The sequence below is a fragment of the Balaenoptera acutorostrata genome, chromosome 1 (genome assembly GCF_949987535.1).
Source record: "Balaenoptera acutorostrata chromosome 1, mBalAcu1.1, whole genome shotgun sequence".
Lineage (NCBI taxonomy): Eukaryota > Metazoa > Chordata > Mammalia > Artiodactyla > Balaenopteridae > Balaenoptera > Balaenoptera acutorostrata.
The window spans coordinates 48,669,709-48,694,473 of record NC_080064.1 but is presented as its reverse complement, the minus strand read 5'-3'; the positions used below and the strand labels follow the sequence as shown (position 1 = coordinate 48,694,473).

Here is a 24,765-nt window from a genome sequence, read left to right as displayed (position 1 = left end):
ATTTCAAGGCCTGAATCCCAGGCGTGAGTCTGGAACTGGGTCCACTGAGCATGAGATGTATGTTGTTTCTGTGCTAAGAAGCCTCAGAGCCAACAAGGGACAACACCTTTTGAGCAGCGCGAGGTGCCCAGACTCTGAATCTTGGGCACGCCGCCATGATGCAAAGAGGGAGGCGTTGGGGATCCACCTACCTCCCCCTGAACCTCTGTCTCGCTTATGTCATCTGTGCTGCTTACCAGCTCTGGAATCAGCCAGAGAAAGAACAGCCTGGACACAGCCAGGCACTGGCAGAGTGGCTGTGAGCGCCTAGCTAGCTCTGTCTGGCTCTTTGCATGATCTCCTCACACCTTGTACCTGTTTTTCCTCTCCTTCTGGGAATGACATGAGTGAAGCCCCCTCCACTCCCTCTCAGTCATTCGTCACTCCTTTCCTGAACCAGAAACGGACTACTTCGTTTTGTGTCTGGGAAAGGGAAGCCTCGGAGGGATTTTTTTTTTTTTAAGGTTAGGAAACTAAATTGTATGGTTTCTAAATGCCTGTCTTTAGTCTCAGAATGCAGGTACTGAGGGCTTACCCCACCCCTATACGGGTCAAAGGCATCTCCCAGAGGATCCCCATTAGTCACCCTGTACTTCCCCCTCAGGGCACCTGGCACAGCTCATTGCTGTTGTTCATGCACGGCTTCCCACTAGACCTTGAACTCAGGAGGAGCAGGGGCAGTGTCTGTTTCCGCATTGTGTCCCTAGGTTCCAGGGCAGTGCTTGAAACCTAGCAATCACTCAATGAATAATTCTGTTGAATGAACAAAGTCATATATACAGTGGTGATGACTCATGTGCCCCTGAGAGTGTGTCCTTACAATGGTGTGGTACCCTCCAGGAGGTACACTTCCTTTTTCTAGGCCAGGATAGAGAGACTCAGCCCAGTTCCTTTTCTGCATCTAACCCCATGTTTCAGAAAGAGAAGAATGCCAGTGAGAGTCTTCATTGATACATCCAAAAGAGTCAGACAGGCCTCGGTTCAAATCCAAACTCTTCCACTTCATAACTGGGGAGCGTTGGGCCAGTTACAGGATGCTCTCAACTGGGGGAGGACTTCCCAGCATAAGAGCAGGTACATATTCAAAAAGAAACAAGAAGACAAGAATCAAAGCAAATAAAAACCTAATACTTATATAATGTTCACTAGATGCAAGACACTATTTTGAGTGTATTGAATATTATACCCTACTTAATTATCACAACTCCTTGAGGTGTAGGAACCATCCTGAGGCTCATTTTATAGATGAGCAAACTCAGACACAGAGGGCATACATGTTTACCCAAGGCCACACAGCTAGTAAGTGGCAGAGCCAAGATTTGAACCCGGCAGCCTTGTCCCAGTGCCCATATTCCTAACCTCTGCACTTACTGTTTCTATCAAGATGATACAGAAGGAGCTTGGATGTAGGATTCAGAAGGTCTTCAAGGGTGACCTGCTTCAGATCTGCTGCTTACTAAATGTGACTTGGGGCAGATTACTTAACCTCTCTGGGCTATGTAATGTCCTCATTATGTCATGAGGGTAATGAAACAAGATAATGAATGGAATAATACATTAGGTGGAGCTTTAAAAGCTATAAAGCTCTTAGCCCTTCTAAGTATGAAGTAGATATTAACTGTTAGATGTCAAAGAGCTTTGAATGATAAAATGAGGTGCTTGCCTTATATGCTTTGGATCTGCAAAAACAATGGGGACTCTTTTTTGCAAAACAGGGTAGAATGGAGGTGGGGAGGGAGGGAGGGTGGGTGAATGGATGGATGGATGGATGGATGGATGGACGGACGGAGAGAGAGTTTATCAGTTTGTTAGAAGACATACTTCAAGTAGAGGACACTTAACAAAGGAAATGTGTAAGAAGCAGCATATTATCATGGTCTTGGATTTGGGGATTAGACAGTTGGAGTGGGGTGGGTGTCCAATCCCAGGACTTCCGCCTTCTAGCTGTTTGAACCTAAGCCTGCAACTTCACCTCTCTGAGCCTCAGGGTCCTTCTTTGTCAAATAAGTGATAATAAAACGTTCCTCATTGGCTTGTCGTGAGAATTAAATTTGATCCTATAAGAAAAGCGTCAGGCTGGTAGGAGGTGCTCCAAAACATACCCCCGTTTCCCACTGGCTGAGCCCCTTGCTATTTCCTCTCACATCCACATGATGCGAAATTTCTAGATGCCTACTTTTTGGAATTAATTTCCTAAAGTGGGGAGAGGGCATTCAGGATAAATGCTCCGTATTTTCATTCCTTTGCTTACCTGCTGCAGGTGCAACTGGTGGGGGAAACATTCCCTTCAGCAGGGGTCCTTTGTTCTGTGGCAATTAAAGGCATCTCGCTAATCCTTCTGCTTCCCAGATGTTTTCGGAGCTATATTTTTAGCTCATCTCTTTGATATGCCTCACTCGAAAGACATCTTATTATTCATTTCAAAACTTGACAACTCCTATCACTTTGTCCCCTCATTCTATTCTGATACACAGAGGAAGAACGAAATGGAGCAGTCTCAAGCCAAGTTTTGCTTTTGCTCAGTTGAGACCAGGGATGTTAAGGGTTTCTTCTGGCCGCCTCTGCTCTGGACCCACTCTGGGGGTCAGCTGGGTGTCACAGGCGCTCATTCCCATCCTCATCTGCCTCGTGTTATAAGATATGCAATTGTATGCTGCGTGTAGGTGCACTCAAGGGTCCCGCCCGTGCTCCTGTGCAGACACAAGCCAGGGGTGGCCTCGCACTTCTGGGACCAGGCTGGAAAGCATGTAGGAGTGAATAACAGAGCGAGGGTGAGCATTTCAACCTTGAGTCATTTACTCAACAAATACTTATTAAGCATTGACTGTGCACCGGGATTTGTGCTAGGCGAGGGCGTATATTTTGCATAAACAGAGAAGATATTCCCTCACGGGATACGCTTTGAATGACTTTGAAGTAACAGTGGCAGATTTATTAAGCCCTTATGGTGCTCTGGGCTCAACATGCCTGCGTGTGTGTGTGTGTGTGTGTGTGTGTGTGTGTGTGTGTGTGTGTGTGTGATTCATAGGGTTCTCATAACAAGTCTGAGAGGTAGAGATGGTTATACCTAGGATCCAGGTGAAAAAGCCAGGTCACAGAAAGGGTTAGTGCCTAGCCCAGGGGTTACAGCTCGTGAATAGAAAGGCCCTGTCTTGATCTCTGGCTCCAGAGCCTGGGCTCTTAACTACTTAATTCTACCCTCCCTGTTCTCCACCCAGAATGCCTCCTGCTCCAGGGCCATAATAAACGAGGTCGTGGCTAACGCACTTAGCCCAGGGCCTGGGCTTTGCACTGCAGGTGGAGATTGTCATCGCGCCTGTATGGCGTCAAAGAGAAACACAGCTGGATGTGACAGTATTGAAAACAGATTTTACTCAGGAACTCCTGACAGTAGGGGAAAGAACTGAGCTTCTTTCCAATTTCTGCAGAGGTGCCTAGGGTTTGAAGGGGAGAATGAGGGAATGGGGGGATGATGAGTGGGGACTGTATAAAGTCAGGGAGTAAAACGTTACAAAAAACAGGAAATGGGGGCCAGCTCATGTGAAATTCATGTGGGTTTGATAACCGGCGCTTATCCAAGCTTGGGCTCCAGCCTCCCACAGAGACTGGGAGACCAGTCCTACCTCCAGGTGTTGGCTGGGACAAACAGTAAATTCTTTTGGAAGCCTTGAGTTGTCTTAGGCAGGGACTTGGAGGGGTGCACGGGCCGTTAGGGACGTGGCCTTGAGCTGCCAGAAACGATGCTAGTGTTTTGTTCAGGTCTTTATTGGCCACGGTTGAGGTCTAGTCGAGCAGGGGGCTCAGAGGAGCGTGGCTAGAGTTTGGGAAGGAGTCTTTGTTTGTCACTAGTTCATTCTACTTTCCATTGCTGGTCTACGGGATCCTCGCGCCAGTTCTGCTCTGGGCAAGTCACTGCTGTTCTTATCCTCATGCAGACTCACGAATGGACAGCCAGACAGGTTACAGATAGGTGCACAGATTACAGGTCATTGCAAATCAGAAGAGCAAGTGTTTCGAGCACAGGGACAGCAGCCAAGGGGTTCAGGGAGCACAGAGGCGGGTAGCTAACCCAGCTGGGGACGGGGACCCGTCAGGAGTCCCGGCACCAGTTCTTCAGTGGCTCAGCCCTGGGATCGCAGTAGAATCCTCAAAGCGACATGACAGGCCTCCACATTTTGGCCCCGCCGGCCTCTGTCTCCTTCGGATCACACTGGGAGGTTGCTCTGGGAAGAGTGCACGGAAGGGCCAGGCAGATGACCTCGTACCCACAGCCCCTGACCCCTCAACCCCAGAACCCCTTAGAATTCCCTGAAGCCACCTATTCGGCTCTGGCGTTTGCACGCTGCTCCCCTCTCCTGCCTTGTCTTTTGCTAGCCGGCTCTATTGCCTCCTTTTCCTGGTGGCCTGCCCCGTGGGGTTAACTGCCCCTACTGGTAGGTCTCGGCATCTGCAGATCTCGGCGTCACTAAGAAGGTTCCACACCTGCTTGCGATTGTCTGGGCCCCGGCTGTGCCCTCCAGACCACGTGCTTGGGGAGGGCAGGGGCTGCCTCTGGGCACGTGCCTTTCTTGTGCCCTGTGCCGCCACAGCAGCTACCTCGCAGCAGGCCTTCAGCCGCTGTCTGTGACGTGAGAATCCAGGCTGTTCAGCTCTTGCCCGGTGTGCTTCCTGGCCCTCTCACATCCCCCATCGCTTACATCCGCCAGCATCTCCCGAATGGGCACCCCGAGGCCTGGTACAGTCCGCAACTTCCCCAAGGTCAAAGAAAATGGTGGAGCCTAGGAATGTTCCAGACCCATCTGACCCCGGCACACAGACCGTGCTTATGCATGGACTTCACCAGGAGGCAACACAGAGCCTCATGCTGTGAGGTTGGGAGCATATCCAGTTGTCTCCAAAAACCACCAGTGCAGCCAGTGAAACAAAGCGGCACCCCGCCATCATCACTGCCGCTACCAGCACCGCCATCCAGGTTTTTTTTGTAAGACAGAACCCCTGTCATCTGTGGATTGTGGACTGTGGGCGGGGAGCAGGGGTGAATGAAGGTAGGATCCATCTTCGGCTCACAGACATTTTTGCCAGACTGTCCCCAGATCAGAGAATCTTTTGCTTTTACAGCCCAGGGCAGAAGCCCAGTCTGCAGTCTGGCCAGGGCCCTCGGGGCCTCCTCTCCAGCAGGACAGGCGGTTCACCTGTAACCATCTGTCACCTGTGAGCCTGCTTCCTGGATGCTTCGGCTGTGCATCCCCTTGGCTCCGATCCTGATGGCCCCCAGCAGGGAGGGGCTGCCCAGCTCCCTGTCCTTCTCCAGCCAGAGGATGGACTCCCTTTGCAGCCTGCTGAAAGGGTCAACTGCACTCAGGTTAACAGCAGAGTCAGGTAGAAAGCTGCTGACAGTTTCAACCACCCCAGTTTTTTAACCTGGCCTTCAAAAGCCTGCATCCCCTGGCCCTGGCCTATCTTCTCACACTGCCACTCTCTGCGAGCATTGTACGGGCTAATCATCCCAAGCGGATTGCGGTTCCCTATATATAACATGCAATTTGATAGCATCACATCTCTTTGGTATCCCTCTGGATGGAACATCTTTTTTTTCATTTTGAATTTAATTTTTATTTTATATTGGAGTATAGTTGATTTACAATGTTGTGTTCATTTCAGGTATACAGCAAAGTGATTCAGTTATACGTATATATATATCCATTCTTTTTCAGATTCTTTTCCCACATGGGTTATTACAGAATATTGAGTAGAGTTCCCTGTGCTATACGGTAGGCCCTTGTTGATTATTTTATGTATAGTAGTGTGTAGATGTTAATCCCAAACTCTAAAGACAAATATCATGTGATATCACTTATATGTGGAATCTGAAAAAAATGATACAAATGAACTTACTTACAAAACAGAAACCGACTCACAGACCTTGAAAACAAACTTATGGTACCGAAGGGGAAAGGGGGCGGGGGGAGGGTAAATTAGGGTCCTAGATGGAACATCTTCATCCCTACCAACCCTAGGAGCACCGATTTTTACCTAGTCAACTCCTACTAATCTAGTCCGTTCAGGCCTTCACTCCTACCCTGTTCTTACCTTTATTATGGCATGAACGCAACGTTCTTTTATTCAGTCAGCAAATGGTGACTGAGCCCCTACAAAGTGTCAGCCGCTGCCTGCGTCGGGTGCGGGGGATGCAGTGGTGACCAGGACCTGACGCGGGGACTGCTTCCCTGGTCTTCACAGACTAATGGAAGATACAGATATTAACCAGGCGGTCATGCCCGTGAAGGGATAATTACAGACTGTGGTATGCGTTAGAAAGAAAGGGAATGGGTTTCTTTGAAAACATTAAAGAAAGGCACCGAACGAACGCCCTGTCTCCCCAGAGACTATGAGCTCCCCAGGGGCAAGGATCCTGCCCTTGTATTCCCAGCACAGTGCCTGCCACGGAGTTTCTGGGTCAAGGGAGATGCTCCATTATTAGAACGGAGTCATGGAAATAAGTCGGAGCTGGGCCAGCAGGTATTTGGGGGCAGGAAGCACGAAGTGACTGAGCCAGGCCTCCGTACAGCTGTCCTCACTTGAGTACTGCTCCCTCTGAGCCTGGCACAGAGATAGATGGTGGGAGGAGGGGACAAAGGGATAAGAGAGCAAAGAGCTGGGCAGAACCTGCCGATCGCTGCCCTTCAGGAGGCACCCCGACGCGATAAAATGGGCGTGAAGTTTGCTGCCATCACGCCGACTTTTGGCACCAGCTCTGATCTTCACCGCTGACTGAACGTTGATTGGGCAAGTTGCTTAAGCCCTCTGAGTCTCAGTTTCTCATCTCTGACTGGAAAATGATAGAGCCGAGGGTTAGAATTTCTTAGTTCGTGTCAATTTTGCCCTCTGAAACCCAACGGTGAGTTGGAGAAGATGGCTGCAGGATAGTGTTTGGTGTATTTTCAACGAAAAAGGCAATTTTGTGCTGATTTCTTTTCCTGACAGTTCATTTTCCAAGGCAACAGCCTAACAAATCATGGGGCCAATTAGTGTAAGAGAAACAATTGATCCTGGTACTCAGAGAGCTCAGCCCACCACCTCAGTGGTTTGGTGGTGTTTATTTGGGGAAACGCTGCACAGCACTAAATGGGAAATAATTGGATAGACGCTGTTATAAATTGCACGGCACTGCACCACGCTCGGCTTCTGATTCAAGTAGCAAGGTCTGGCAGTAATAGGAAAACTAAAGGCTTTGCTATCCTGCCTTGAAAAGCGGAACAAAGCTGGCAGGGGCCCATCTTGCCCCTCATTTTACAGATAGGAAAATTGAGTCTCAATGAGGGAGTGAAGATGGGGCTAGATACCTAAGATTTTGTTGTTTCACTACTGCATTCTCTCGGTAAACTCCTCAAACAAAGGGATCTGGAGATAAAATAAGGAGGTTGCTGTATTTCTTTCCTGGGGCTGCTGTAACAAATTACCACAACGGAGAGGTTTAAATGGAAATTTATTGTCTCGTAAAGGCTAGAAGTCTGAGTTCCAAGTTTTGGCAGGATTGACTTCTTCTGACCACTGTGAGAAAGGATCTGCACCAGACCTCTCTCCTGGTTTCTGGTGGTTTGTTGGCAGTCTTGGGTGTTCCTTGGCTTTTAGACACATCACCTGGATCTCTGCCTTCATGTTCACAAGGCATTCAGTCCATGTGTCTGTGTCCACATTTCCCCTTTTCATAAGGACACTAGTCATATTGGATTAGAGGCACACCCTATTCTAGCATGCCATAATTTAACTAATTACCTCAGTAGTGACACTATTTCCAAATAAGGTTGCATTCTGAAGTCCTTAAGTCTTAAGACTGTAGTTGACCCTTGAACAACATGGGTCTGAACTGCGTGGGTCCACTTATGTGCAGATTTTTTCAATAAATACATACTACAGTGCAATCTATCGTTGGTGAATCTGCAGATGCAGAACTGCAGATACAGAGGGCTGACTGTTAAGTTATACCTGGATTTTTCTACCACACAGGGGTAGGGGGGGAAGTCAGGGGTTGGTGCCCCTAATCTACACTTTGTTTAAGGGTCAACTGTATTTCCAAATAAGGTCACATTCTAAAGTCATGAGGTTTGGGACTTCAACCTATGAATTTGGGGAGGCTACAATTCAACATGTAATGATCACAAACAATTTAGAGAACAGAATCTTTGAACTGGAGAGGAAGAATCATTTATTAAGCATCACTAGGTGCCAGGCAGGGTACCAGGGTGTTACTTAGTTCTCCCTCCAAAAGAATGAAGTTACAGATGAGGGCACTAAGGTTCAGAGAAGCTAGGTAATTTGCCCAAGTTGACACAAGTAGTATGAATAGATTTGGATTTCAAGTGCTGACCTGTGTCTATCCAAAGTCATGTGTTTCTTCAGCATCCAAGTGTCTTATTAAAACAGATCTTAGAAGCCATATTCACCACTACCACCACCTGCTATCCACCTCAATTTATAAATGAAGACACCAACCTTCTCACTCCTAATCCAGCATTCTTCCCACTGGCTGCATTTTAGTCACATCACTTTCTTGTAAGTTTCTCTCTGGCATGCAAGAGTTCTTTGTGACCAAGGCAGAGGTTAATTTCAAACTGGTTACAACACAAAAAGTAATTTTCCATTAAATATAATGACCTCGTTTCTGCAGTGACTTGTGGCAAAACCTGCTGTTTCATTTCCATTCATTCACACTCATTTACCTACTTGCTATAATAATTTTACACCAGAAGCTGAAATGTTGAAATCATTGGTTACATTACTAAACACCCACAATGCTTATTAGGATTCTTCATGCAGAAAGAGACAGAAATAAAAACAAGAATTTTAGGAGAATAAGAGTAGAGGCAGTTGAAGTACATTCAAAGCTGTATTCAAGTGCACAGAGGCTGCCTGGTGTCTGCAGCCAGCCATACCTGGCAGCAATCCAGGGTCTACCTTATCAGCAATGTGATCTGGGTCAAGTTCTTCAACCTCTCTGTGTCTCACTTACGTCAGTAGTAAAAGGGGAAGTAATATGTAAGGTTGTCAGGTGAGTGAAATAAATGAGGATTACATATGTAGAGTATCTGGCACGATGCCTAGCACATAGTAGTCATTCTCTGGATAATGCCCTTTTAAAAAATATAATGAAAATTAAATCTGAATTCTTATGCATATTTGGAGAATAGTCCAAGTTTGGGATATTGTTTTCCCCAGGGTTTCAGAAGTATAAAATTGTTTCCATATTTATGCAACCTGAACTTTTTAAAATGTTGTTGCAAATAGAACCACAACTGGCTGATGTTTATTTATGCTGGCCTTGGGGAAAGCAAGAAGGAACAAAGAAAACTGGCAGCGCTATACTGAGCTCTTCTGAATGTGCAGAACAACCCATTGTGTTTTGGACCAGTGGTTGCCTGAGGTGGACTTGATAAAGGCCTTTTGTCTGCAGCCTACTTTCAGTTAAGTCATTGAAGTGTTCAGTGCCTTGGTCTCTCCTGTTCTCAGAGAGAGGAAGAGGGAATGGGAGATAGAGAAAGGAGCGTGCTAAGATTTAATTTTTTTCTTTAACGTATTACCATGAAAATGTTCAAACAAAGAGAAAATTTCACCTTTCGCCATATTTGCTTTCTCTGACTCTCTTTCTCTTTAGATAGGTTAAGAGATCAATAGATCAATAGATATCTAGATAATAAATAGCTGCATTAGATGTGCTCATCGCTCCTGGGGTTTCATTGCTTCTACTCCCTTTCTGCAAACAGTGCTAATAATATAGTTTTTAAATGATGAGTTCATATTGATAATTCAAATTTACAATTATTGGCTTATTTCTTAACTTTTACATGTAGATCTCATTTTTTTTTGACTGAAAAGCTTGCTTCCTAATAACAATGTATTTATATATTTTTTTTATCCTAACATATACCCAAAGCAATTTCAAAATTGCAATTCCAATACGAATTACTGCTAACAATAAACCAGGCATAGACTTGAGTGTCAGTGAGATTTGCTGAAATCTCATGTTAGCCTGATATTCCCTGGGCAAGTCACTTCTTTCTGAGCCTGTTTCTTCCTGTCTAAGATAGGGATAATGGTGATCACTGTATTGTTCAGAAATCTTTTGGTTGCAAGTAATAAAAAACTCACTTCAGTCTTAAGCAACGAAAGGAATTCACTGATTATATAACTGAAAACTACAAGGTTACATTTCTCAGGATAGTGGGATCCAGATTGTTAGATGATGTCATAAAGTTTGAAGCTCTCTCTTTCAACTCTTTTCTCTTTCCTGGTGACCCGATTTCCCAGAAGACTTTCTTACCACCCTCTGGTTATTCCAAGACTACTATCCTGTGAGTTCTAAGGAAGTCCTGACCTGAGGGAACCATGCTTGGTAATTGAACACTATGTTACATAGTCATTAGATCTTTTTTTTTCTTCAAGATTAAATCAAAGCCTTTATTAAACATCCCTCCTTCAAACCACCTGCATTTAAACCTATACCCCTGTCCCGACTTTCGAACTGGTAGGGCTGTGCATGTGTCTTTGTCACCTGCCGGGTCAGATCCAGTTGGGTCGCACAATGCTGAAAAGCCACGCCAAGACACACCACACGGGGCAGACCTCCACGGTTCTGTGCCCCCTCAGGATCTAGGCAGAGGTTGGCAGCACTGGCCCTGGAATCAGAGCTCGAGCACAGGAGGCCAGGAAGCAGAAGTCGGAGCCTCCTTGTTCCAGACCTAGCCATGCAGAGCAGATGAGCTGCTCTTGGCTACCACTGGGTGAGGGTCACACATGTGTTTTTTCTTCTTGTCTCTGAAGAAAAGGGTGAGAGATGGAGCAGGCAGTTTTCAGTTGTGTGTGGGTTTGATTTAAGGCTTTGGCTGTGGTCTGTTGATATATTAAAATACTTTCTGGGAACGCCATCTCAGTTGTCTGGGAAAAGATTCAAAGTATTCAGAGCCTACTGTCTACTAGATACCCTGCTAGACACATTAAGTGATCTTCTTCACATTCCCATTGTACAGATGAAGAAACTGAGGCTCAGTGAGGTAAGGTGACTTGCGCATGGCGACAAAGCTGAGATCTAAATCCTTCCATCGCACGACATGCCTTTTGGAAATGGGGACAGGACAACACAATATACAAACTACTCTGAGTGTGAAGCAAAAGAGGAGCCCCCTGAGTTACACATACACACGTATTGCTGGCTTTTGAGAGCTCAGACCGCATCGTCTTCATTTCAGTATTTCCAGGTGTATCCGAGTACCGAAGGGCTTTTAGGCATGAATGTGAATTGAATGAGAGAGAGGACAGCTAGACCAGCTTGGCACCAACTGTGATTATGCTGTAGCACATCCTCGGTCATGGGATGTAGAATTTTGATTGAACCCCAGTGTTAGGAAATTAGTGCTTCACACAGAAGCTCATTTCCTACTGAAGGTGGTTTTTATTTCTCCTGAGCAGAAATCTGCTTCCTTGTCACTTTGGTGATTGCTAATTGATTCAGCACACCTGGCTCCACTTTGCCTGTTAGACAAATTTAAGCCTAAATCATAGGTCTGGAATGCTCTCAGCTAGTACAACTAGTTCATCTCCCAATTTTTAGGCAAGAACTTTACTCACATGGTTCCAGAGCTGTGTGTTTATAACATATGTTTAGAGAGTTACTAAGAAGAAGCTGCCTTTTATAGCTGTTGTCTTGTTACAAAGTTTCAAAAGAAGTGTTAAGAGCAAAAAAGGACATGAGTATTTACTGAAGCCAACCTCCTTATTTTAACAGCTGAGGAAAGGAAGTGTTACAGAAACAGAAGTAGAGCCAGTAGGGTTGGGGGGAGGGGGTTCGAGGACAGACTTGGACTCAAGATTTTACTGACAGATTCATTCATTCAAATTATTCATTTAAAAATAGGTACTGACGAAGTCATTAGAGAAAGAACATAGGATGGGGTTTCCAGCAACTGGAAAAAGGGGAATGAGGAGTTAGTGTTTAATGGTGCAGATGGTCACTTTGGGGAGATGAAGAAGTTCTGGAAATGGATGATGGTGATGGTTGCAGAGCAGTGTAAATGTACTTAATGCCACAGAACCATACACTTAATAATGGTTAAAATTGTAATTCAAGTTGTGTATATTTTTCCACAATAAAAATATATATGTACTAAATCCTTACTATATGTCAGGCACTGTACTTGATGTTCAGGATAAGATGAGAAAAAAAAGATATTGTTGCTAACACACTGGAGCTGATGTTTTATATATATAGGTATCCATATATACATCATGACAAACTAAAGAATCATCCCATATAGAAAAGTCCAGGAAGCTTCGTATTTTATGTAACTTGTATAAATAAGTATAATTTTTAAAAAAAATTAGTATAAGTGAGCAAAAAGTCCAGTTTTTAAAATCACTAATAAGTTCACCATTCAAGGGAGAACTCTTGTTAAGATTTTATCGGATGTTTTTCCAGACTTTTTATACACGTACATAGATGGATAATCATACTTTTTTCAAAAACAGGATCATATTGAACACACTGTTTTGTCATATGCCTTTATTTTTTCATTCAGTACCATGTTGTGAATATATTTCCACAGCAAAAAATACATACGTTCCCAAGATGATTTTCAGTTCGCTGCATATTATTTCATCTTATAGCAAAATGCAGTTACTTCAACCAATCAGTTAATGCTCAACAGTTCAGACATTTCTAATTTTTCACTATTCTAATAGCACTGCAGGGAATATCTTGTATCCAAGTCTTTGCCCACATCTTACATTATTTGCAGATAATTGAATCCCTACAAGAAGAATCATAAGTCAAAGTTTGTGCATTTCGTTAAGGCCTTGAAACATACAGCCAGTCTGCCCTCCAGAAAAGTTGCAACAAATCACACTCCCACAAATAACAAAAATAACCATGATGGCCAACATTTACATAGCCCTTACAATATGTGCCTTGCACTGCTCCAAGCCCTTTATATATACCAGACTAAGTCATCCGTCTTCCTAACAGGACCATGAGAGAGGCACTGTTGGTCCCATTGTATGTATAGAAAACCAAGAGCCCAAGAAAGTATGTTTCCCCATACTTTTGTCAACACTGGGTATTATCTCGTTTTTCTCATTCTGGTGGCGAAAAGTGGCAACTCAATTGTATCTGGTATATTTTATATGAAGCAGTTTAATATTTCCAACAACTTTTTGGATTCTGTATCATTCTTCATATTATACAAAAAGAGAAGCCTCAGAAAGTTCGCGGGACAAACCCAAAGCTACACATCCAGTCAGTGATACAGCTTGGATTTGAATCGTGTTCTCTCTGGCTCCAGAGTTCATATTCTTTCCTCTGATATCAGGCTGCCTCTTCAGCTACAGACTGGGATCTTTGGAAATTTGGTCTTGGCCTTGAGTAAAACATTCTAGAAGATTTCAGGGTGGGAACTTAGGGAAGAATTCACTCTGACCTACTCCTTTGAGCACTTGATGATGGGGTGCCTGGGGGCTGGTACAGAGGTTGCCTCCCAGCCTTGTTGGCACTGCCATGCAGCAAATGCATCCAAAAATATGTTAGAAAAGAGAAAGGCCTTTATAATGAGCCTGGGTCTCTCTTTGTCTTGTGAGATTTTAACTACTGTAATTGCCTGTAGTGTGAAGTAGTGTATTTTTCATGTATCTATTTTTGTTCTGTGGCTATCTGCATGTCTGCTTTTTTTTGTTTTGTTTTTTTATTAACTCACTTGAATCCTGGTGGGTGTTTTTCCCGTGAAGAGTATAGCCTCAGGAAGACACACCCTCTCATACACACACATACACACACACGATAATAATATGAAGGCTAAGTAGGGTAGAATTTATTCTTTAAAAAAAGCTAATGGTAAAGTCTGAGCAGATGACTTTCTAATCCATACTGTATTTAATTGGCTGTATTGAACCATACTACAAATTAAGTCTTCTCTGTAATTTATTCTGTCAGACGATCACCCTGCAAACAGTTTGGTACTTCATTTAAACATTGGTAAATGGCTCATGGAAATGCTAAGAAAAAAATGGTGATCAGATAAGAAACCCTCTGTTTACAGAATGAATCCTATGTGAAATGTCATGAATTAACCTGATTGAGTCAATCATTGAGCATTTATTGAGTGACTACCTTGTGCAGTGTACGTCTTTGGATAGCTTGGTTCTTCCTTCCTTCCTTCTTTAATTCACGAAACCTTATTTAGCACTTATTGTTCAAAAGGAACAGTATTAGTAACTAGGATAAGACTGAGGAGAACCAGACATGGATCTTTCTTTCAAGGAGCTAACATCCCCAAAGTGGAGAGAAAACAAATGCACAGATGTTCTCCAGATGTCCTGTTCTCAGGACCTAGAGGCCTTTGCATGCTCCATTCTTTCTGCCTAGAATGCCCTTTCCCCCTGACTTTCTGGGGACTTCCCCTTTATCCTTCGAGACTGAGTCCAAGGTCAGCTCCTTTGTCAAGTCTTCCCTGATGCCCCTTCCCATTCCTGCTCTGACCCTACATAACCCTTTAATCTAAAGCTTGTCTTCTTATATTGTGGTTGTTAGTTTCTTTGCCTGCCTGTTCTATGAGATTGCAAGGGCCTTGAGGAAGGGACTATGTTTTAATCTTTTGGGTAGATGTAGCAGTTAGCATGAGATCTAGAAAAGAACAGGCACTCAATAAGCATTAATACATACCGTGTGAATGACTATATGCATGGATAAATGAAGAACAGGCACTCAATAAGCATTAATACATACCGTGTGAATAACTATATGCATGGATAAATGTGTAGCAAAATTAAGAAGTATGAAGCATCCCAAATAGAAGAAAAAATACAACCCAGTGAAATCTAGGGTTGGGAATTATTACTAAGGGAAACAGGGGAGTCAGGGAGGGTCCCCTGGATGAGCAGGATGTTGGAGCTAGGCCTTGAGCGTAGGTATGATATAGTTAGGTGGAGTTGATGAAACACGGGTCAGGGGAAGAAAAGGGCAATCAGCAGAGAAAACAACATGCATAAGGGCACAGAGGTGGGAAAGTCCAGAACCCAAAGGGGGAGGATGAGCCCTTCAGATTATTTTCACCCCTGGGAGGAAAGTCTGCCTGGGTTGGGGAGGTTATTCTCTGAATTGGCCTTGGAATTCTGCAGCAATAACTTTCATCCGCAATGAGAGGGTTCGGAATAGGAGGAGTAAATGAAGTGGTGGTGGAAAGATCGGGTGTTCTGGAAGACTGTCTCTTTAAAATCAAATATCTGCTTTGATTGGGGGGCAGTGCTTTAATATCTAGACTAAGTTTTTCCAAGACAAAAACTCTTTTCCAAAGGAAGGGTGGAAGAAGAGCACCCAGAATCTGCCTTTCCTCCACTCTCTCCCTCTCCCTCTGGCCCAGGATTCTCTGCACCTCCAGAACAACCCATGACGCCCCAGAAACTCCACACAGAAACACTCCTGGGATGAAACGGTACTTTTCTCCTGTGACCAAGGGCCTCACCTCCCCTTTGTGGCCTTGGCTGCTCAACAGATACCACAGGTAGCCAAGCCCCTGGGCGTCCCCTTCCAGACCATGTGGTCTTGACCTTTTTCTTTGAGATCCTGATAGCTGGCCTTGACCCCAAACCTTCTGACTGATGACCCTTTCTGATATCAGAATCCTGCTGGAATCCAGAACAGCCTCAGCTCTACCTCCTTCTCCAGTTCCCTTTCTTCATCCCAGCTTATCAGAGATCATGGTTTTGTTGTTGGTCTAGGGACCCAGGAGTCTAAGGAAAGGAACCTTGGTTCTAAATAATCTCATTTCCTCTTTTCAATGCTTTGTCATCCTGAGTAGGGAGAGTGGGGCCTGGGTTAAGTATTGGTCCAGCCAGAACACAGTCTGACCCTCAGTCCTTTCATGAATAAACTCGGAGGTGAACTATACAATATTTAAGTTTCCTCTGGCTCCAACTGTCTTTGATTTGTGCTGTTAAAACTTGTTTGAAGACATGGAGCAATTCTGAGGCTCAGTGAACAAGTATTTACAAGGTCCTCTGTGTTGCCAAGATGAATGTGATAATGTGGGATTAGCAGGATTCTAATATATTTGTATTTCCAAGGATCTGTATGACATGTGCATGGTTTAGGTTGGAGAAAGGGGAGACATATCCCCTTACTGGCTCTTCGTTTCCAAATGAATGAGCCACTTTCAGAACAATCCTTTTTAACATGTCCTAAAATTAACTCTGGGAAAAGGTAATGTTACAAATACTTTTAAGCACTTTATGCACACACACAGCTACACTTCACGAGGCAACATTAGATATCATCAGGCGTTAAAAATGTTTTGATTTTAAAACACTTAATGAGCATTCCCAGATCAATTAAAACATCTCCATCTGCTGTCTTGCCTAGTAGGTGATATTTTACCATTGCACAATCATCTCCAAATCTAATTCCACCAGGAAGACTTCTAATTGTGGTTTAATTTTAGAGCAATATTCCATTTGGCAATCAATAAAGTACTGTCGTCAAACTTTGATTCAATAGAAGATGTGAATAACATTCACTGTAATATGCAGAGAAAGAAATACTTGCAGGAAAGGGAGAGAAGGAAGATGCCTTTGTCTCCCACTTTCCCTACTGTATACCATTCGATCTCACAAAAGCCTCTAAATCAATACCCCCATGTTTCGTGAATATAAATCTCATCAATTTTACATCATTAACACCATGAAAAAGCTACTGCTCTCTGAGCAGTTTTTCTCTGCTAGCTAAATATGTTCTCTTAATAAAACAGGAAGAAATGGATCTTGATCATTTTACTAACAAATACTTCCTTCTTCACCAACTTTGTGTCAAAATCCACTAGAATTATACAGTTGTCTTATGGCCACTTGAGGGGCTAGGTTGACCGGGCAGTGATACCACCCTCCAAGCATGATGTCCAGTAGACACTGGGCAACCTGGACAGGCTTGAAACCACCTGGAGAGTCCCAAGAGTAGTAAAGAGATGAGTGAATGGCCAGACTCTGGAAGGTAAAGGTGCAGCAGCAAATTCTACTGCAGAAATGATTCCTAAGGTCAGAAGCCCGGAAGGATGGCAACAGGCTGGGGAATGGACATTTTGGAAGGTCAGGGCCAATAATCCAGAACCAAGGCAATGGCCTTCATGAGAGGCAGGTGCCCACTGTCCTGAGAGGCTGGCTGTGTGGTGTGAAATCCAAATGGCTAAAGGATCCAGGGAGATGGAAAGAGACCCGGGAGAAAATGTACTCCAGTGGTTCCCAACATTTTCATAACCAAATTCTCCTTGTGTTACATTTTTCCCTCTACAGACTTAGTAACGTGGGAAACTTTGTTCACCAAAAAAATGCATTTATAATCATTCACTTTCCTATTTGCATTATTTGAATCCATCACTAATTGCCAAAGAGAATCTGCTCCCAGATGAGCTAAGAAGTACAACAGTAACCGGATACGGTTCTAAATAAACTTGGCGTTTTCATTTGTGTGTACAATGAAAGGTGTCATCTTATTAGGGATAATTATAAATTTCTGTTTAGCTTTTTGAAATGTTGAAAATTGCCTGGTACCTCTTTTTATGACTTTTAACGACCCCAGTAGATCCAGAGCTTTGGGTTAGGAGCCATTGATCTGGTTCAGAGTTCTTCTTTAATAGAGGAATACACGGAGATCCAGAGAGGTACAGTGAGTGCCTTGTGTTCACATAGAGTGGCTAGAATTCAAGCTTCTTAACACCCCGGATAATGAAAAGGTCCTTTGTAAAGACTTGAAACACATCGTATAATGCACAGATACATGCAGAGGACTGTTTAATGAGGATTGCTTTAGGAACATTTAATATAGAAAAATGGCCATAAAGATCACCATCACTTAACAGGATGGTGAGTATTATTTGTTGAAGTTTAGATAATAAAGGCAGGAAGGTCAATATCAAAAGATTTTTGAATTACTGATCAGCAATCCCAATTTACTTTAGTTCAACGACTGTGGGTCAGGCACAGTGCAAGGTATTAGGATGGCAAAGGTGAAGAAGACAGAGTCTGGTGGAGAAGACTGGGATTTAGGGAAATATATCAGAGAAGGAAGATCTACGAAAGCAGGAGCCAAGGTAGCTGTGTGTGAGGAATCCATCAGGAGTTTCAATATCGCTATAGACTAAAGCTCTAGGGAAACACAGAAGCAGGAGGAATCAGATCTGCAGGGAAAGGGAAGGCAAGCCTTGATCAGGGGGTTTCACAGAGGTGGTGCTATTTCAAATAGGCTTTGCAAGAGGAATAGGATTCAGGCAGGTGGATAAAAGAACAGGCATTGCAGACATGGGGACCAACCCATGAAGAGCCTCAGAGGTGTGGTGACCTTGGGCAAAACAAAGAAGGGCGTTTGATCCTCAAGTCACTCTATCGCCACCTCTTGGAAAATTGTTATAACCATGCACATCTATGGTTCTCTGAATGCGAAGGGCACCCCCTGTCATTGTGCAATGTACATCTTCCAGCAGGGCAAGCAGAGGCCCTGGATATGTAAATGTACTAAATATCAATCCAGAACTTAGACTGGGCTGTGTCATGAAGAAAGATGTAGCAGGACCCTATACCACTGAGTGAGGCTGACCGGTCCTGGCAAGCAGAAAAAAGAGCCAGATGCTCCTTCAGCATCTGAACAATCCTGTTTATCTCTCTGGTCACAGCACCAAGACCATGGAAGGAAGCCTCCATTTCTCAAGGGCAGGCACAGCTCTTTTTCCTTCCATCTGGACCAAACAGCTTTTCCAGAGCCCTCCGGGCTTGTTCACATGTAGCGGAAACACATCTCTTATTGATCAATAGCTCGGAGGGAAAGTCCCCTGAAATAGGCTCTTCTTTTTGTTTCTCATAGGCCCTTCAGCAGCATCATGCTGTTCACGAAATTTCCTACATCGCCAAGGACATCACAGATCACCGGGCCTTCGGATACGTTTGTGGGAAGGAAGGGAATCACAGATTTGTGGCCATAAAAACAGCCCAGGCGGTGAGTATCCCCATCCAAAGAGGACGCCTTTCCTTGTACCTTTTCTGGGACAGCACAGCCACTCTGTTGGTCTTCGGGGGCCCACTGTGCCTTATGACTCAGCGATGCTGACACTCAGCTTCCTATCTAGAAAAGATGAACAGCCTCGGAGCAAAGAAGCATGCTCACGCCCATCCAGTTGTGGTGTTGTTGTTTTTTCTAATGGGTATTTCGTAATGACTAATTGTTTTCCTTTCTGATTAAGCTGGACGGAGGCACACTATACAAATAAGTTTCCTTGTGTTCATAGCCTCATTTAAAAAGAAAATAAGAAGAAACAAATAGCTATTTTGCATAAGGCCTACCCTAACTTTATTGAATTTGAAATTACTAATAAATAAAAGCAGTGCCTTTTATGCTTATGATTGTTATGAATTTGCAAATATAATTAGTTGAAGAAATGAACTTTAGCTTAGATGCAATTTTGCTAAACCAGTGTAACAAGGTAGAATTAATTAAAGATGGAATGCTTGCAGTTTAATAGAAAAAGGAAGGGCTGCGGGTTGTAGCCAGCAAAAACAAAAATTGGTCACTGCAGCTCAGTAACCATCCCTTTATTAACGTGCTTTACCACCTTTTACTCCAGGCTGAACCCGTTATTCTGGACTTGAGAGATCTCTTTCAACTTATTTATGAATTGAAGCAAAGAGAAGAATTGGAAAAAAAGGCACAAAAGGATAAGCAATGCGAACAAGCTGTGTATCAGGTATACCTGTGAATTTATCCTGAGACAACAGGGGCTTAAAATAAGCAGATGTGAAAACTGACAGTCAAGGCTTCTCCTCCTGCTGCCAAGTAGAAATAAACAAAGATGAAAGGTTCCCGTGTAAATTATTGAAAGCAAAGCCACTAGACATGAGCGCTTATTCACTGCGATTCTAGACGTGTTGGAGAAAGTGAAGTCTTGCAACCAGGGGAAGATTTCAGGGGAGGAGACCTAAGGAAACCCAACTGCGTTTGCTGTTGTTAGCAGTGGGTGGAATTAGATTTAGAGATGATTGTGCAATGGTAAAATATCACCAGGGTTTTCATTTTTTTCTGCCTGTTTTCTGCCTTAATGACCCGCCAGCCTCTCCTACCCAGAGCTGGTTTCTTCACTGTCCTGTAATTTCTGAATACCGTCTCACATCTCTCGCTTTATATCCTCTGCTTTGCATCCTACCTTCCCTCACTCTGCGGTAGACAATTCTGGAAGAGGATGTTGAAGATCCTGTATACCAGGTAATTTCTGAAACTAGTTGGGGTCGAGGGTCAGGAATGGCCAGGCCTGTGGTATAGACATTTTGTCAGAGACCTGAAGGATCCGCTGGCTGCAGAGCCTGGAGAGGGACCAAGATTATTTCTGAGGGTGAGGGCTGCCAACCCCTCCAGGAGCGAATTTCCATAAAAACTAACAGAAGTTTGGCCGGCATCAGTAGCATGGGATTTGGAAATAGACTTCTCCTTTCTTGCCCTGCCTCAGCCCTCTCCACAATCTGTAAAAGTTTGATCCCAGAGCTGAACGTTTGCAAGAGTCTCTTGAATATTCTGAGTTCATTAGAGAGACTGTGAATAATGAGGTGGCTTCAATGAGTTAAGAACCAGAGATGGGGACTGACATTTTGGCGACATTTGAACACAAACCCAAAGGACAGTTTGTGAGCTTGAGAAAGGCTGTGAGGAGAAGTCTCTCGGGCCCCCGATTGGCTAGGCTGCCCCCTGACTCCCTGGCTCATGGCATAGGGGCTGTTGTGAGTGGGGGAAGGGAGATCCCAGAGACATGCTTGCCCGTAGCTTTCTCTGTGCTCTCTTCAAGGTTGCAGCCTAAGTGTGGGTAGAGATGGCTTCTCTTGGGTTCAAGTATATGCTCTGCTTAAACAGATGCAGAAGAGGGAAGAGGAGGCCTCTCCCGCTCTGTGCTTATTCCTAAGGAGAGAACGAAGCCAGACATTTGACTTGTGGGACATAAAAGACAATCTGAAACTTACATTTCTAACTGGGACACACATGGGTTATATATGTGTGTGTCACACATGCATTCTATGTAAATGCATAGTTTCACACAGAAAGCTGCTACTGCTGTGACAAAAAGAAAATAATATGGATAAAAAAGTAATAGAATCTGAATAACTTGAAGGAGAAGAAGTATCTGACATAGATGGCAAACAAAAGTCAAAGGTGTGCTTGACGGCAGGCCTTGCTTTAGAATACCAGAGGCGTGGATTTGTCTATAATATGAGCTCAGCCCCTGGTTCGTGGGCTGGGAGAGTGACGAGCATTGCCCTTTTTGAAATGGCCCAGTCCTTTAGAGTCTGAAACATGTACGTGGAAAAGTTGATTTCGGTATTTAAAACTGAGAATGTAAAGTAAGGTGATATTTATGAGATGAGGGAGTTTGGGGCTTCTGAGCAAAGTCAGAATTGGCATATGACCCTGGGCCTTAGGGAGCAAAGGGGAGAGACCACTGTAACCCAGGGTTTGCAAAGTTGGGATCCCAGGAGATATCATTCCCACTCAGCAGTGCCAGCACATGCAGACACTGCCAAGATAAATGCCACTGAATGAAGAGGTTATATCTCCAGAGAGATCTGCAGAGGGCTTACGCAGACATGGCTAAAGGGCTGACCATTGGACACGGTTTTCCTTAGAAGAGGCAGGAATGTATCAGGCCATTTGGAATGTCAGTCATTCAGTTGTCTCTTTAAGGTGTTTTCTCCTGTGCCTGTGTCTTTAATGCTCACTGCGATTTGTATCCTGAATTCCAAATGCTTTTTTTTTTTTTCCTCTTTCATTTTCCCCTCTGACTTTTCCTCTCTGGCCGCTCCTCATAGTACATTGTGTTTGAGGCTGGACACGAGCCAATCCGTGATCCCGAAATGGAAGAAAACATTTATCAGGTATAAAACCGCTTTCCTCTCCTACCTTTGCACCACCACCAGTAAACGCACAGAAGGGGCTGAGCAGCCATGGGCTCTCTCCTCACTCACACGCTCCACGTTGCTCTTCTGGCCATTCTGGGCTTGTTAAAATACCTTCACACGAATTGCTTCCCACTTCCCTGCCATTTGCCAGTAGTTTTCATGCCTGATTGTAGACACGGTTAATGGCCAACTGGGTACAATGTTTTAATTTTTAATGGAGCTTAACTATTTTCAGTGGACTCAGAAATCAAACATTCCATTTTACTAAAGTAATCTACTGGAGGGTTGTTGTCCGAAATATAATAGGGTCCTTCATTTCTCAAAAGAATGTGCCGTTGAATTTCTTTATAAAATCAACTGCACTACTGAAAATGAAGGCCAAATTCAAAAATGCTATTTGGAGACAACACTGGGAATATTAACTGAATAAAAGAAAGTCTAGCTAAAGTTTTACCCCTTCTGAAGGGAAGGTAAAGTAACATTCTTAAATGTCTGCTTATGTGAAGAACCCTGAACACAGGTTTTTTTTAAAATTCATTTTATTGGAGTATAATTGATTCACAAGGTTGTGTTAATTTCTACTGTACAGCAAGATGATTCAATTATACATATATATACTTTCTTTTTCATATTCTTTTCCATTATGGTTTATCACAGGATATTGAATATAGTTCCCTGTGCTATACAGTAAGACCTTGTTGTTTATCCATTCTGTATATAATAGTTTGCATCTGCTAACCCCAAACTCCCAATCCTTCCCTCCCCCAACTCCCTTCCTTTGGCAACCACAAGTCTGCTGAACACACTTTTTACCTCGTTAATTCTCCTAAACGTACTATAAAATAGGTATTTTAATCCCACTTTCTCAAGGGGAAACTGAGGCTCAGAAAGGTTGAGTAGCTTCCTCAGGGCTGTACAGCTGTTTAGAGCCGGGATCAAACCCAGGCAGGTGTGTGAAGGCGGGACTCATGCTGCTTCCCCTCTGCTTTTCCACCAAAGAGTCTGAGTAATTAATTACAGCACAGCGCACATCAAACAAACAGGACGACCTCCAATTTTTCACTAATTAGAATTTTAGTCCTCATTTGAAATATAAACATTACAGAAGCAGGAAAAATGTTAATGTATTTAAAGAAGTGATTTTAATTTCCCTAATTTACTTAGTTGTGTGGTCTGTTATTCTGCCTTGGGCGTGCATTACTTATGTAACAAAAGTAAAACAGATTTTCAGTTTCCATCAAATGCACAGAATTCTAAATGACCAAAATATAATGTTAGCTCTACCAACAACTCGGTTTAACCAGCCCTATGGAGTAATAATCTGTTTCTATCCACTGGATCCATCTAGGTTGGATTCAAGTGTGAGGTTGTGCTTTGAGTCTTTGTTTAAAATCATTGCTTACGAAGTTTCTATCTTTAAACAGAAAAGTTGCATATCTGTCCTCAATGTCAGATTTTAAGGTACAACCTTGCAGTGTCTCAGTATTGTTACTGAACCAAACTTGGATCCGCTCACCCACGCAGTAAAGCCAATCTACTGACACTAGGTTGTGGTGAAGGAAAGTGCCGAGTTTATTGCAGGGCACCAAGCAAGGAGTCCAGGGCAGCTGGCGCTCAGAACACCTGAACTTCCCAATGGGTTTCAGGAAAGCATTTTTAAAGGCGAGGTGAGGGAGGGGAGTGGCAGGGATGTGATCAGCTTGTGCACAATTCTCTGATTGATTAATCATGTGGTAACAAGGTGGTGTCGCAGTATCAATCCTTAGGCATCAGTGGGTCTCGGGGCTACATGTTCATGGTCATCAAGTAGTTAACTTCTTCAATTTGGTGGAGGCTTTAGCATCTGCAAAACAGCTCAGGAGATGTATATCAGTACCTATTATCTAGGTACTTTCAGAGGATATGGGGAAGGCGTCTGTCCAGGGAAGACCCCACAGGGTCCTGCTCAGTTACAGTTACAGTATGAGGCCAGAGGAACCACTAACCAGTCATCCTATGATGAGGGAGCACCTTTGAAAATAAAATTAGGCTTTTCAATATAAGAGGTTCTTGATTTCAGAGTTAGCTACAGTTGGCAGGGCTCCCATTGTGCCCTGCGAGGGACTCTGCCGGGGCAGCCTAGTGTACTGGGAAGAACCGGTTTCGGCAAGCAGGGAACTGGGGTATAGTTCTGGCTCTGTCACCAACTACATTTGGCTGAGGGGTAGTGGGCAAGACACTTGCCCTCTCTGAGACTCAGTTTCCCCAACGATAAAATAGGGGAATAAGTTCTCCCTAAATCACGTGTTGGCATGAGAATGAAACAAGATCACTTGGAGACTGTAAAGAAGAGGCTTCATCCCAGTCACACACTGAATCCACAGCAATTAAGCCACCTTGTCAATTCCTTTCTTTCTCTGGGCCTCAGTTTACTCATCTGTAAAATGAGCAAATAAGACGGAAGAGTCTCTCGGGCATGGCCCTTTTCTGTTCTTTGCAACCAGTGCTTCATCATAGGACTGTTAGAGGAGCATGCTGGCTTGCTTTACAGAGCAACAAGACTCTTGGAAATGGGGTGTGTGTGTGTGTGTGTGTGTGTGTGTGTGTGTGTGGTTTTGGTAACAGTTATAGAGCCAGGTCCCTGTGAATGGGCGCTTACATGCAGTATCTTATTATGTCTCACAGCAGCCCCAAGTACCTTATATCATTATTTCCACTTTACAGATGAGGAAGGTGAGCCTCACAAAGATAAGGTATCTTGCCCAAGGTCACAGAGCTAGCAAGAGGTAG

The 24,765-nt window shown here is 43.9% G+C and overlaps 1 protein-coding gene across 7 annotated transcripts in view; it reads left to right on the top strand.

Annotated features, from left to right (window-relative positions):
- The window catches only part of DAB1 (DAB adaptor protein 1), a 416,708-nt gene that overhangs the window by 325,109 nt on the left and 66,834 nt on the right, over positions 1-24,765 (top strand). For 5 of the 7 annotated variants that reach the window (XM_028164171.2, XM_057532044.1, XM_057532070.1 and 2 more), the window contains exons 5-8: positions 18,926-19,057; positions 19,683-19,802; positions 20,279-20,317; positions 21,907-21,972. In XM_028164171.2, coding sequence (XP_028019972.1) covers positions 18,926-19,057; positions 19,683-19,802; positions 20,279-20,317; positions 21,907-21,972 — 357 coding nt within the window. The remainder of the gene's footprint in view (positions 1-18,925; positions 19,058-19,682; positions 19,803-20,278; positions 20,318-21,906; positions 21,973-24,765) is intronic. The other 2 variants (XM_057532056.1, XM_057532077.1) reach the window with 2 other exon arrangements.